At 51.1% G+C, this 13,923-nt stretch overlaps 1 protein-coding gene across 1 annotated transcript; it reads right to left on the bottom strand.

Annotated features, from left to right (window-relative positions):
• Window positions 1–6,263: 6,263 nt before the first annotated feature.
• LOC100906377 (transcriptional regulator Myc-A-like) lies at window positions 6,264–13,419 on the bottom strand. The gene is made up of 5 exons (XM_003747224.1): window positions 13,379–13,419; window positions 12,398–13,218; window positions 7,162–7,448; window positions 6,651–6,901; window positions 6,264–6,534 (listed from the first exon to the last, which is right to left on the bottom strand). The coding sequence occupies exons 1-5, from the start codon at window positions 13,417–13,419 to the stop codon at window positions 6,264–6,266; spliced, it is 1,671 nt and encodes a 556-aa protein (XP_003747272.1).
• Between the last annotated feature and the right edge of the window lie 504 nt (window positions 13,420–13,923).

The following is a 13,923-nucleotide window of genomic DNA, read 5'->3' as shown; positions in this document are numbered from 1 at the left end:
GTTTATGTCTAAATTTCACGCTCCATTCGAATCATCCAATCAATCGGTCAGTCAGTCAATCAATCAATCAATCATCAACCATCACAAGGGCGCTGGTGTGGGTGTCGGTGATCGTCCATGGTTCAAGGACTTGAGCAGATTGTGTCGCAAAGCAGCGGAAGCTGCAGTCGGTCATTATAATGTTCACACTTTCACACAAGCACACGATCGAAGCTCCCGTTCGCGAGGAAGCTTCCCAACTGCAACTTTGCTCCGCTTACTGTTCTCCCACCGTCGTCGTCGTCATCCCTCCTCTCTCCTCTACTCTTGGATTGACGGAGGCTCAATCGATCGATTGACCGAGACCTTCGAAGTAACCCGTAGTCTCTTCACCTGATCGACTGAAGGAGTCGTCTTCGGGAAGACTCGCCACTCCGCGGAATCGGAACATTTCGTATGAGCTTTCAGCATGTATTCAAGAGAGGAATATCCCGGAATCGTGTAGCCGGAATCGATCGGTGAATGTTCGGTGTTTGGTATTTGCAAATTTGACAAAATTAGACATCTTGGGGAGGCACAACTGCCGGGGTTTCGAGATGATGGAATTTTACACTGGGCAAGCGTGTGTTAAATACAAGAAGAAAATAGCTGCTGATCGTGACGGAGACGAGGAGTTCATGGAAGTCGAGGAGGGCGGCGGGCGGATGTTCGATGAAAAAATTCCGAACGCGCAAACGCCCAATCACCAAAACCCTAATGACTGCCGTTCGTGGCTATTTGAGTCCATTGATGGATGGCTGGCTACTGGCAAAATGAGTGGTTGCTTGATAGATGAGAGATGCATAATCAGTGATTTCGTGATTGGTCGAAGGATGACAGAACAGAATTGTGTAAATGAACAAAGGAGCGTACGTTGCATTCAACAACTTTTCTCAAACGCCTAGAACGAGGTCATGATTGGAGCTAATCACAGTTCCGAAGTCCTGCTACTCACGGGTGTCAAAACCCTGGTGACCGAATCGACGAAGACGCTCATTTGCGATAGATAGGACGGCGACGATTATTCATGATCGGCGCTTTCCAGCAGAGTGGAGCTCCAAACCGTAGAAATCAGTTTTCCGCTGCTGCTCAGAGGTACCTCCGAGGAGAGCCCAGGATCCCTAGAGATTTTCAGGAGGTCCAAGGTTCTTGAGGATCGGAAACGCAGACGAAAGAAATCTTTGCCGAAGCTTAAATCTTTTCCATCGAGAAGAGGCGTAGCTTGCGTCGATCTTGCGATCCCCGTGATGCTTCGAAACACCCTCTCCCTCTCTCTCGAATGACCGACGACAAACTAGATAAAAGTTATGATTATTATAATAAGGATGATATGCTCCACCTCAGCACTAGCTCAAGTGTACGGTGATAGTGATCTGGGTGATGTCAGTATTTCTTTGTAATCGTATTCCTCATATGTGTATCAACGTATCTTTGTATATATAATCATTATACTCATCAGAATATATATATATATATATGTCTGTATCTATGTATATATATATTCATCAATCATATACGCTCATTTACCTCGATATTGAAGATCGTTGCTAATAGCGTTTGTATTACTACTACTTTCAGTCATAGAGGATGCTTCCTTAGGCTTGCCTGAAGTTTACAATTGATGCCTTCCTGGCTCCCAATCTCTTCTGCCAGTTTCTCTTCTAGTCGCTCATCTGTGTAGTTTTGCGTGACTCCACGTGTTTGTGTTTGAATCGTCACTGTGGCTTGTATTTCTCGTTCCATTCCAAATGATTTTCTATGCAGTGGTATTTGTACAAAAGTAACGCCAGAACGGACACCGTCGCCCACCGAACTGTGAGGAGAAGCGACAAGGGCCGCCTTGAGATGCAAGACTAGTAGGGATTCGTGAGTCCTTAGAAGACATATCGTTTATTTCAATGAAGCAGCGTCAGAAACTCGAAATTTTGTGGTTGTCGTTTGGAGGTTTTTACGCACAAGAACAGCTGCCTCGGGAGCTCGAATCGAGGTAACTGGTATGGTGATGATCGCGGACGACATCTGGTGCAACGTCGAGACACAACCCCTTTCTAAGTGGATCATGAATATTTACTTTGAATCTCAATTTCTTCCTGGTATAATTTCCTTCCCTCCATAGTGGGGTATTATTTCAGATTTACGTCATCAGAAGGTTGAAGAGGCCTGCTTCACCGCCAGTCCGCTTCGAAACTGGCGGTGAACAAAATCAAATTGACACTTCGGATCCTACGAGTCTAACTTCGCCTCGGTTCCACCCCGGAACGATCATCCTCTTTTACGCAAATTCGAAAGATGATTGTGCGAACGAGCGATCACCGAATATCGTCACTTTCGTAACCAGCAGCAACAACAACAGTTGCAGGACTCTAACCAGGAGGGGATCGGATGAACGGCGGTTAAACACCAAAAGTGGCTGAGTGGTCGATTGCTTTCCCAGCCGTGAGTCTCCAGGATCGTATTTTTTTTGCGCTGACATCAAGTCATCGTGATCGTCATCGATCAATCGATCGGGCGATCGGTGTTTTCATGAATTTCCTCCGATAAGGCCTACTGACCGAGAAGAAGAATGCGCAGAACAAAGCTGTCGTCCGCGCGACTTGCACGTGACAGGACGTGACGAACGGAAGGAAAATAATCGGTGAACCAATCAGCCAGCTTCTTTCATGGGCGTCGTCCGACCCTCTCGGTTGTTTTTTTCGGAGAAGATATTTTCTTATAATTATGATATATCATAAATGTATAGAATATAATGTGTAATAGAATATCTTAATGCACATTTAGCATGAGAGATATGAGCAGTAGCAAATGCGGCGAGCTTGCTGTCTGCTCCTGTTGGATTCGCCTCGTCGTCTTTTCTGTTTCTTGGATTCTTTACCACCTGTCTCTCGTGTGTTCGTTTGTCCGATTCGCCTCTCTCGAGCTTCAAGAACCGAGCGGCAGTGAAGTGCCCCCGGAGAGGACAGGGGAGAGTTCAATGAAATTCAAAAGTTGTCTACTGGCACTGATCGAAAGAAGAACTTCACTTTCGAGAGATTTTTTCGAGCTTTCACCGCGGCGCAAACACGGCCGGTTCCATGGACACACTGTCACGCACACACTTTAAGGCACGCGATAAAAGACCCAGGCAGCACAGGCAGAGCGTAGGCTGGATGGTATCCGTAATTGTTGATGCTGCTGTTGTGTTTTTTTTCATTTGTAATAGTAGTAGTAGTTATAGTAGTAGTTGTTGTAGTAGTAGATAATAGCAGTAGTAATAGTTATAGTTGTTGTTGTTGTTGTTTTTCATCTTCTTCTGGTTGTTGTTGTTGTTGTCGTTGTTGTTGTTGTTGAAATGATGATAGCATGGTGGTATTAATGTACTCTGCTGTTGTTTTACTTGATTAGAAGTTCTTCGAGTTGCTTGCTGTCTCCTCAGCTGTTAATGTTTGCGTTTTTTTCGTCGGCACGTGACAGCGCGCACGACAATGCCGATGAAGAGGTCGCTCCTCGCGGTGGTAATGAACAGTCACGGCAAGGCTCAGAACCGCTGTCTACCTGACCGCAGCCAACGTCTTCATCAAAGACTTCTCCATCACCATCATCATTCGATCAAGCCATGAGAGCGATGGTGACGTGATCGCTTTGCTCGATGGTAATTGTATCGTATCAGTTGTGATGGTGGCATTTGTTGTTGTCGCATCCTTTTATATTGGTGTCTGCTTGCTGTTGATGTATACTGGTTGTATGTACATTCTATGTATACAAATATGTATACGGTTCGCGCCCCGCTGGGTTTCGCTGCTTGCTGTGCCGTCTGTACGCTCGACCGTTCAGCTGTTTCTCCTCGCCTTCCCCTCCATCTCGTGCAATGTCGCTCACGCTATGCATGCAGCCTTGACTCGAACATGAGTTGCCCTGTCTGTCTCATTTCAGATTGACCAAAAGGCGTGCTTCGACTCAGTCAATCAGCTCGGACAAGGTCTTGTCGAGGGTGGCAGCAGCCGTATCGCCGAGATGGGAGGCAAGGAGAGAGAATTTCACTCTCTGGTCTGGCGGAACAAAACAAGACTGTCGCAGCAGCATAATTGGGAAACTTGAAAAAGCCTAGCATCATTTGTCATATGTACAAACTAGAATATTTCATAGATTATATATCATTATTATCATTATCCTCATCGAAAAGCATGTAGTTAGCCTAACTAGACACCGTAACCTCTCTCATTCTGAAGGCGCAGTTCGCAATGATCTCACTTAATTCGCATGCGGGTCATTCGCTCAGTTGCCCTCTCGAGTTCTCTCGACGGCTTGAGGAACCGATCCATCTCTCAATTCACCTCTTGGATAGACGATCAATGTCCTCTTTCTCCCGAGGGGTCTCTGACCAACTCATAATGAGCAAGTTTTGGGGTCTCGCAGAATGCTGACTCGCATGTCGACCCTCATGTTCTGGATCTTCTCCGTCTAGGAGGGGGTTCGAGACTAATGCCTCATGTGGCAGACTCGTGGTCTGAAGGCTCACGTAGGAGCAGACAGGCGTCATCGTCTAGATTGACCGGGGTCTTGCTTGAAAGCACTCGAAACGAATAAATCAGCGCTTTCCGCGGAAAGATAAATAAAAAATGAAGATCCGATCGTCGTCACATCTGTACGTTCGCTGAGCAGCGAAACCCCCGAGCTCTTATCGTGGGAAGGATCGGAATCCATTGGTTCGGATTTCTGTATTCCAGGAAAACAAGATTCCACAAAATTTGAAGACCGTAACTCCCTTGGTCGGAATTCGGCGTTCGTTTACCACAATCTTTGTCGTAAACGAGTAAAAAAAAAGTCTCGCGCGATTTCCGCTGCCTTGACGGAAACAGAGGGAAGGAAGGGGGGGGGGAAATCGAGCTATACCGCTCGCCTCGGTTCGTCGAAAAGCCGAACTTCGCCTACTTGCGAGATTCCGTGGAAGCTTCCGTGTTGGGAGAAGAATCAAGGGATGATCCATGCCGGGTCAGTCGGCGCATTCGATTCCATGATCGGCTATCCGGTATACGGTGAAGTACGCTTGATAGATGGAGGATTTCAACAATCTACGATTATCTACAGCTGCGTGACGTTCCAGACGATCGATCGGATGAAGGGATCAAAGATCGATTGCCGTCCGCCGTTCGCGCTCTCTAGAAGAAGCTGTGAAATGCCGCAGAAGCGTATCACGCTACAGCAACTCGTACGCGGAACTGTCCACTCGCGGTCAGTGTTTTTCTCCCGCTGTCCTCCGAAGGCGCACGGCGACACGCATCAGCGTCCATCGATGTTCTTTATCACCTATGCTCTGAGCGAGCGACCGACGAACGGACCGAGCGACCGATTGACCAACCAGCCGAGCGACCGATCAATCAATCGATCAATCGAGCGATAGATGAATGGATGGACGCATGAATCGATCGGCCCGTCTGCGCGTCAATCTTGGAGGACGCACGCGTCAATATTTCCGCCAGTGAGTTTAGCAGTCATCGCTCGGCTTAACACCGCTCACGCGAGCATGGATTAGTCGATAAAGCTTTCCATCAATTACTACACGCCCGCGTGCATGCGCGATCGCGGGTTTTTGTGTCTCTCCAGAGAATATGTATGTATGTTTATGTTCGTCGCTATTACGCTCTATTATGATCGACCGGTCCGGCGTCCACAACAAATGTACAGAAGTTATATACGGGACGACAGAGGCCGAGGAAGAATGCAGATTTTCCCACCGCGTTGTGAGCCAACAGAAATTTCTCGTTGCTGACCTACTTGAGTGGACTCAAGCGTTCCGAGGCCGCGAACGCAAGCGTGTCCGTCCCTCAATTGTCAATCCCTCCTCTATACACACCCTTTCACTCCGTCCTGGGGGAAACGATTGAGCGTTACTGTTCCTCGGCTGAGCAAAAGAAGCAGCTCGTAGGAAAAATTCCGCACTCGTACGGTTCGTGAGCCCCCTCTCAACCAACGTAAAGCTATGCCGGTCGGGACAGCTTGCTGTAATTTGTTTTCTCCGCCACGGTCTTGTAGCAACATACAACAGCGTAGATCATCTGCATCCTCCGCCTAACTCACTATGAACCAGCAGGGCGCGCGCAAACCAACTAATAATTACAATGACCGTTTGGTGATCGGGTAAATGAGAGGAAAAAAATGCCGAGCCGAAATATGATCAGGTAGTGATAATAATGATAGTGATAATAGTAATAATAGTGATGAAAGTGATAATGTTCTACGAAAAGAGACAACATCTAGCCTTTCTCTCCTTACACCGGCACTGATCGCATCGTGTTGAGACTCAGGCTACTGCTACGCTGCTGATGTTGTGGCTGCAGATGTTGTTGTCGGAGCAGGTTGAGGGTCTGTTGGAGCCGCTTGTTTCGTTCGGCGGCGAGTTTCTTCTGCGTCTCAGCGCTCTTCAGATCCTGCTGGAGTCGTCGGGAGTACTCAGCAGCCTTGGCGAGGATGACGACTTTGGCGGCTTTCGGCGAGTTTGATACTTCGGGCACGAGCTCGCGTAGCCGTTGGAAAGCCGATCTGTGGGACGAGGGAATTTTTCGGAATTCCTCTCAATGGATCGAATAATCGCCTACACCCCGAAGACTCACGTCCCCTTCTTCGAGAAATCGTCGGTGAGGTGATTCGATACTGACCTCAGGTCGTCTCTCCGCTTGCGCTCCATGGAGTTGTGCTCTCTCCGCTTCTCGGGGTCCTCGACGTCCGAAACTCGGCTCGTCGAGCTGTTGGTTCTGCTCGCTTTCGACCGACTGCTGGGCGCGGCGTGGTCGCTCTTTCGTTTTCTGCGGTGGTGGTCGCCGCCATTTCGCGAGGAGTGCTGGGGCTGAGCCTCAAGGAACGACGCGCTTCGGTTCGTGGGCTGCACGATTCGGCCTGAAGACGTCACCTAAAATTCACAGAGATAACAAGAGCCCCGTTAATGTCCGCCGATAACATTGAGCTGCATCCTCCCCTGCCTCAATCTTCTCGGTATTTTTCAATTCACAGATAAGCGTCTAGTCGCGTCTTCTGTCCGAGACCCTATCTCGGCCGACAAAAAGCAACTCTGACCGCGAAAATAAATGCCAGATCCATGAAGAGTCTGAGGAGCAGAATGGAAGGAAATTGAAAAAAATTGAGCGAGAACAGAGACAGGGAGCCTCTTACCTTGGGCATGGGGTACTCGACGGGTCCGGCAGGATTGCTGGGCTGAGGGCTCTGCACCGGAGTGAGAAGATACGGCGTCGCTGGGGCCGAAGCCGAAGCCTTCTGCTTCCTCTGCTTGTGAGCCGCAGCCTTCTGCAAGTTCTTCGACTTGAGCAGCGAGCGCTGCGAGGAGGCAGCGTGCGCCGCCAGGCTCCTCTGGTGAGCTCGTACGGGGGCCGACTGCACCGATACGACATCGATCTCCTCCTCGTCTTCGATGGTCTCAGACTCGGTCTCTTCGGACTCGTCTGCAAGACAAGAGCGGACTATATTTTATTTAATCGAGCCGTCCTAAGCAGAATTCTCTTCGCCTGTGAACTAGAGTCTCCGACCGACCGTCTGAATATCGAAACCTCCGACGCTGAGTTGTCCGTCCCGGATTAGCCAGGCGCTTCGCATGCACAACCAGGAGTAGCCCGCCCGCGTTATCATCACGAATAATCAACAAGCCCGGGTCTAAGACTCATGGTATTCTGCTTAGCAGACGGCGCGCTCGTGCATACCTTCTCAATCACTCCTCGATCTACGCGCTACATCCTTCTTGTTTTTCTTTCCTCCCGTTTGTTCTCTTCGCGTGGAGTTGTTCGTATTTTTTAGACCCTATTGTGTTGATTCGACTTGGGCTCGTTCGAATGCTCCGTCTCCGTATGCTAGGCTGCTGTTGTCGCGAGTGTTGTCATTTGTCAACCATTCCGCTCTGCGGTGAAGCCGAAGACGGATTCCCGCCAGCCAGCCAGCCAGCCAGCCAGCCAGCCCGCGAGCGAACGAACGAGTGAGCGAGAAAGGAGCATCTCGCCAGGCAGTAAGATTCGGCAGCCGATGCCCTTCTCATTCGATGGTATTCCTGCTTTATCTTCCTCTGCCTTATTTTAGCAATCTTCCTTTTCCTCTGCTTAAGGCTGCCATCCATCGAGTCACTCATCCGCCCGGTGAGGGGAAGAGACAAGGTGGGGAAAATTTATTTTTGGAACAACCCAAGACCGAGTGACTGAACCAGTCAGCCATCCAGCTCGCCACTCAGCCAGCCAGACCCGAAATGGCAGGCGAGCGACTCGTGGCTTTCTCGAGCATGCGTGCACCCTGCGAAATTTCATGCCGCGGCCATCGAGTCCCGTCATGTCGCAGCATGGAATCCCAGGTCGGGCCGATGCGGCCTTCCTGTTTGAAGTCCATTCCGAAAGCTGGAGAGAACGCCCTATGAGCTAACGACACAAGAGTTTGCAACGGAAGTGAGCGCCCTAGTCGAGTGGCGATATTTCGTGGTTGATCGGTCGCGCAACAACTTCTCCTCCAACTCTCAGTCCTTCCCTCCCTCTCTCTCTCTGAAGAGCCGCTCCGAACGAAAGCGGGACCCTCGAGATCAGATAAGAGAGCTGCCGGGGAGGAACGACAGTATGACCTCGATGATATTTGTCTTCTGTACGTTCGAGATTGGAGGGAACATTGAGGCCTGCGACTTCCCATGGCATGCGACATGTCCATCCCGGCGGATGTCTTTCGGCCGACAGACCCTCTTGAAGCATGATTTGTTTCTCTTCCTCTCGCTCATCATTATTATTCTTTTCCTTCATCTTCTCTGTCACTTGTGACTGCGAGCGCGCTCGTTGTTGCGCAGCAGCATACTCCGTAGGAGCAAGGATGGCCAGAGGGAGGACGCGAGAGAGGGGGGAGGGAGGAATCAGGCGTCTGTGGCCTCAGCGTTGGCCATGTGAATCAATGTGTCGTTCATGTGCGACGCGTGCCTCTTGAGCATCACGGGAAGACCGAGCCGAGCGAGTGAGAATCTCAGCGCTCGTTGTCGTCCGAATCAGCACCCCAAAGACAAGAGCAACGGAACGCAGCGGGACACTTTCGACAGCAGCACGTCTCGAGCTGACGGCCGGCGGATCTTTACCGCTTCGTCGGGAGGAAAAGGGGAAAGAAGCTTAGTTTCTCAGCTGCGACGAACATTCATGAAGAACATCGTCCCTGATAATTGTCGCCATCGTCATCATGGGAGCACCTCATATTTGCTCCTTCCTTTTCTGTAACACTCGAATGCCTTCCACTATCTGTGACTACGAGCGAGTGTGTGAGGTTCGCTCTAATCCAGAGGCGAGAATCACGCAGCAAAAGCATAAATCATCTAATTTCCGTCGTTTAAGAGACACGCCGAGGAGAAACAAAGCTCGTTACAAGCTGCAGCCGAGAACTCAGAGCAAGAAGAAACTGGTTGGCAGTTGTTCCTTGCCGACTGACGAGAGAGCAACTCGTCCCGCAGCCGAGTTGGATCAACAACAATCCGACGATAGCCCCTTGACATCACAAATCACTAGTTCATCTCTTGATTTTTTCAAGTCCTTCCCGTGTTTTTTTTTCCTATTCAGTCTGTCTTATTGCGCTCATCCCGAATCGGAGCACTGACGACGGGAGGGAGAAACGAAGAAGTACCAAAACACGGGCTGTTGTTGCTGTTCATGTCGTCGATGTTCGCTAATCCGACCAGTCGCCTTTGACGCGTTGTCTGAAGCAAAGTGACGGCTGTCTTCTGAACAAACGTCAAACCCCGCTCACTCGCTCGCTGGCTGGCTGGCTGACTGACTGACTAAGTGACCGATTCAATCGGCGAGCAAGTGAGAAGAACGGATGCTTGACTCCGGCAGCAGACTCGCTGCAGCCATCCGATGGCAGCAGGACTCGCTGACCTTGAGCAGAGTCGTTTACCTGTCTGGCGGCCGGTTACCTATCGTCTCCATGCACACCAGCCCGCTCGCTCGCTCATCCGATTGACTGCCCGTCCTTCCTCCCCACCCGGTTAACTCCTGCGTGGGAGAGCAGATCCGACACCTTCATGCCACGGAATGGAGAGACCCAGATGGGCATAGGAAATTATAAATTCAGCGGAACGGGAGCCAGGTAATCGCCGTACCCAAATGCCATCGCGGGTCCGGCCGATCGGACGCCCGCGTTCGCTTCCGCGCAAGCACCAGGGGGCACTCCGCCCGACTTCTAATCGCCCGTGGATGATGTCCAATCGGAGGTAGTATTACGTTGGACTGAGAGACGGACAAAACGTCGTCCGTCGCTCAGTCGGTGAGCTCGAGGAATAGCCAGCACGGTAGCCGCCGCGTCTGCGTCTCAGCGATGACAGCCCTCGCGTGGACTTCAATCGTCCGCTGAAGGAGAACTCGCTTCGAATCCGACGGCGCGGTCTGGCTCCCTGCATACGCGGAGGACGCTCAGTCAGAGATGAACACCAGACCGGGGTTCGGTTGACAAAACGAGCGATAGAGTCACTTAACGACAATAGGAGTACGGAAGTCGCGGCTTCCATCCGCTACTCGTTCGGAGTCTGCTTGGCCCCCGACTCAGTCGACTGGTGGTGCTTTTAGCAGCTGATGGACAACTGCCGCCACATCATCAGCTGCTGTCGTTCGGCTTGGGTGGTAGTGGTGGCGGTGGTCTGGGTGGTTTCGGAGGAGGCGACAGCCAGCAGTGGTGCTACTTGTGAGAGAGGACCGCGCAGTGCTGTATCCCGCGTTCTGTCGGTTCAATTAAAAACACATGCGTTCCCTCATTTTCTTTCTTTGGTCGGTCGGTCGCCCTGCCTGCCCGTCTCGTCCAAAGCAGAGCTTGAATTCCTTTCCCTTCAAGTTTCTCCCCAATCGAACTCCGATGGTCGTCGACGTCGCTGCCGATGCCGCTTCCGTCGTCATCGGCGGTCGTCGTCGCCGCGGCAGCAGCAGCAAATGGGAGGGAAGACGAGAGCACGGAGAAACCGATGGAGATCTCCGAGAATAACTCGCTTCCGCTATTGCAGCCGGTCACTCGCAATGTTCATCGGCACCTCATCTCCATTATCGACCCATGATCCGGCTGACAGACAGACAGACAGACAAGCAGACCGACCGACTGCGAGACAGATAGGTAGTCGAATGAACAGTTGGGTGAAGTGAGTTCCCTATCAGAGACTCGAAACGATTTCGAATCTCCGACACTTCTTCTCCTGTGCGTCCATCTCATTCGTTCGATAGGCCTTCGCGAGCTCTCTCCTCGCTCGCGGGCCGGGGTCGATTGCGTACGAATGGTATTCGTCCTATTCCTTCATTTCTTTCGAACTGTCGTCGCAAGAAGAGAAAGTTTACTGAGGCGTTCGCTCCCGACTCGCCCTGAATAAAAGCGATTGGGAACGGCATCGATGAACGGGGTAGAAGGGGAGGGGTGGCACGAAATCGTCGACGAAAGGCTCCGATCGATGAATTTATTCATCGATGCGCGATACTCCGAGAATCGCTTCTTCTCCGCGACCCTGAACACCCGTTCTAATTGCAAATGCACCGGCTATTTTCCGGAACGAAACGAATGAGCAGCCACCCATGGAATGGAGAGAAAGTCTCACTGCGACATCCACTCAATCTCTGTCTATTGAGCCCAGCGCGAGAGTTCTCTGCCGTACGAAATTCGGTGAAATATGCTCGCCCATGAATACCAACCACCCTAAGGGAGAAGAGCAGGAGTCCGAGGAAAGGACTCCAGGCCTCTCGCCGTAAATGAATCGATCGAAGATCCTGGTGTGCGCGAGCTTTCTTGATTTGTTGCTCGGTCCGTCGGACTCCTTGTTAGTTGGTCGCTGCTCAATCCAGCTCCTGCTGTTGCTAACGCTAACCGACTAATCAGCCGATGCGTTCTCGTTGCTCCTGCAGTCGAAGCTGCTTCAGCAGCAGCCAGAGCGACTGTATCGTGGTGCCCCCCGTCAGTCGCCTCAAAAGAAGAAGCGACATTCACTCACTCGAGCAGCCGGACCGGCAGGCGGCAGGCAAGTCTGACTGAGCCAGAAAATCTGTTCGTGTAGCCAGCCACTTTCACCATTTTGTTCTCCCCGATTCTCCTCGGTCCGCAACCAGCTAACTATGATTCAATACGAAAGTGTTCAAAGCGAATGGACTCGCCCTCCCCCTCATTGAACTTGAACTTGAACTGTCACTCACGCGGGACGAATGCACCGCGGCTAAATGCGACATTCATCTTCGGAAATTATTCGCTAGACAGATTTATGAGAAATTTGCGGGCATGTCTTGGCACAAGAGACATATAAAATATACAGCGTCCCGGCAAATCACTCGATACGATATACTACGGAAAAGGGAAGGGGAAGGGAATCCGTACGTCGGATCGACACCCATGTAGCGCTACGAAAGAATCGAGGAGGACAACTCACCAGATAGCGATGAGGATGAGGAGTCCGAGAGATCGTATGACGATGGTTCTTCGGGCCATATGCTCTTCGCAGTCGCATTGACTGGAGTGGCGACGGTGATCTGAGGAACGGCGATCATATCAACAGCCTGATGATCCACTTCGGGCTGATAGTAGCTGTGGTCCGCGTGCGGTGTGTAGCTCATCACGGCTGATGGATCAACGAAGTCGTCGACGGCTCCCGACGCCACGGTCAAGATAGCCAGTCCACTCGTTCTGAGCGGCGACGATGCAGGCGTCAACAGCTGGATGTCTGAGTTCTCTGACGAGTAGCGAACGCGTTGCTTGCAGGAGGCATCGCACTTTCCAGACCACATGCAATCGTGGCGAACCTCTGAGCCGATGGCGTTCTCCGGCGTCGGGTCCTGGTTCGGACCATGCAGGCCATTCAGCAAGAGGTCGTCTACGATCGGATGCAAATCGAGCTCCATATCCTCGAGGAGGTCGAGGGCCTCTGCGTCCCCGATCAACTCCTCGAAGTGATATCTGAGTTCATCATCGAAAGCGTTTGAGCTGTTGTCCGGCGACCGCGGGGGTGTCGGGAGCGAGTTGTTGGGCCATTCATCGTCCATAGCTGCGTTCTGACCGATGAAGAGGTCGTTCTTTGCTGCTTGAATCATATTTTGAGCGTCGTTGCTACTGTTGTTCCTGCCGTCACTTTCAGAGTTATATCGGGCGCTGTCGTCCAGGGCACCGATATAGAAATCTTCTTCTGAAGCTGATTGATCTGTCACTGTCCCGACGTGAATGTCCGCGAGCAATTCATCGATGGAACAGGGTCTGCTGAAACGGGAAAGAATCGATACCGGAATTAGTAACATACTCGAAACGTTCCAACTTACGTTTGGAGAGGACTTCGCCGTTCGCACAAACGACCACACAGATTCAGATAAACGCGGTTCGCGGCAATTCGATCCGCGATAATGGGCAAGCATTGTATTGCATTGAGTCAGCGGTGATACCTTGCGGTATTTCAGCATCCATTCTACACCGAAATATGATCGCATGCATTCTGCAACATCAGGTTCTTGTCCCTCGCTGGTTTCGATCGTCATAGAGACCAATGGGCGACCACACACCGTCCGAAACATGTGGGAACTCGACCATCGATGCGGCTACGTCGAGAACGAGTCAACGACGACATCCGAAAATTCTCGAATATTCCCACGCTTGTGCGATCGCTCGAATTTCTCGCGGTTCTCATAGATAAATTCGATATTCCGAAGACCTTATATCAAGTCGGTCAGCGATCGGCCCGGACTTTTCAGCGTCGTTGGATCGGCTCAAGCAGCGAAATGGAGACATAAAGCAATCCACCCAGATGCCAATCTCTGCCGAAAGCCAGACTTATGGCACGATGAGCTTCAACCGTTACGGTGCCGTTGCTGTCTATTGAGCGCAAAAATATCCGCTTCATTTCGCGATATTGAACGAAATGTGCGACGATCCCAGAATTCAGTCATGTCTCCCGGCCGTCCAGTCAGCAAG

The sequence above is a fragment of the Galendromus occidentalis genome, unplaced genomic scaffold (assembly GCF_000255335.2).
Source record: "Galendromus occidentalis unplaced genomic scaffold, Mocc_1.1 scf7180000077514, whole genome shotgun sequence".
NCBI lineage: Eukaryota > Metazoa > Arthropoda > Arachnida > Mesostigmata > Phytoseiidae > Galendromus > Galendromus occidentalis.
The sequence above is the reverse complement of the archived record's forward strand: the minus strand, read 5'-3'. Positions and strand labels throughout refer to the sequence as shown.

Excerpts from the sequence above, each read along its gene's own strand:
- LOC100906377 (XM_003747224.1), bottom strand. The coding sequence starts at position 13,419 with ATGGATGCTGAAATACCGCAAGGTATCACCGCTGACTCAAT. Across the intron at positions 13,219-13,378 it reads GGTATCACCGCTGACTCAAT|CAGACCCTGTTCCATCGATG; the intron begins GCAATACAATGC and ends TTCCCGTTTCAG. Across the intron at positions 6,902-7,161 it reads TCGAGTACCCCATGCCCAAG|GTGACGTCTTCAGGCCGAAT; the intron begins GTAAGAGGCTCC and ends TGTGAATTTTAG.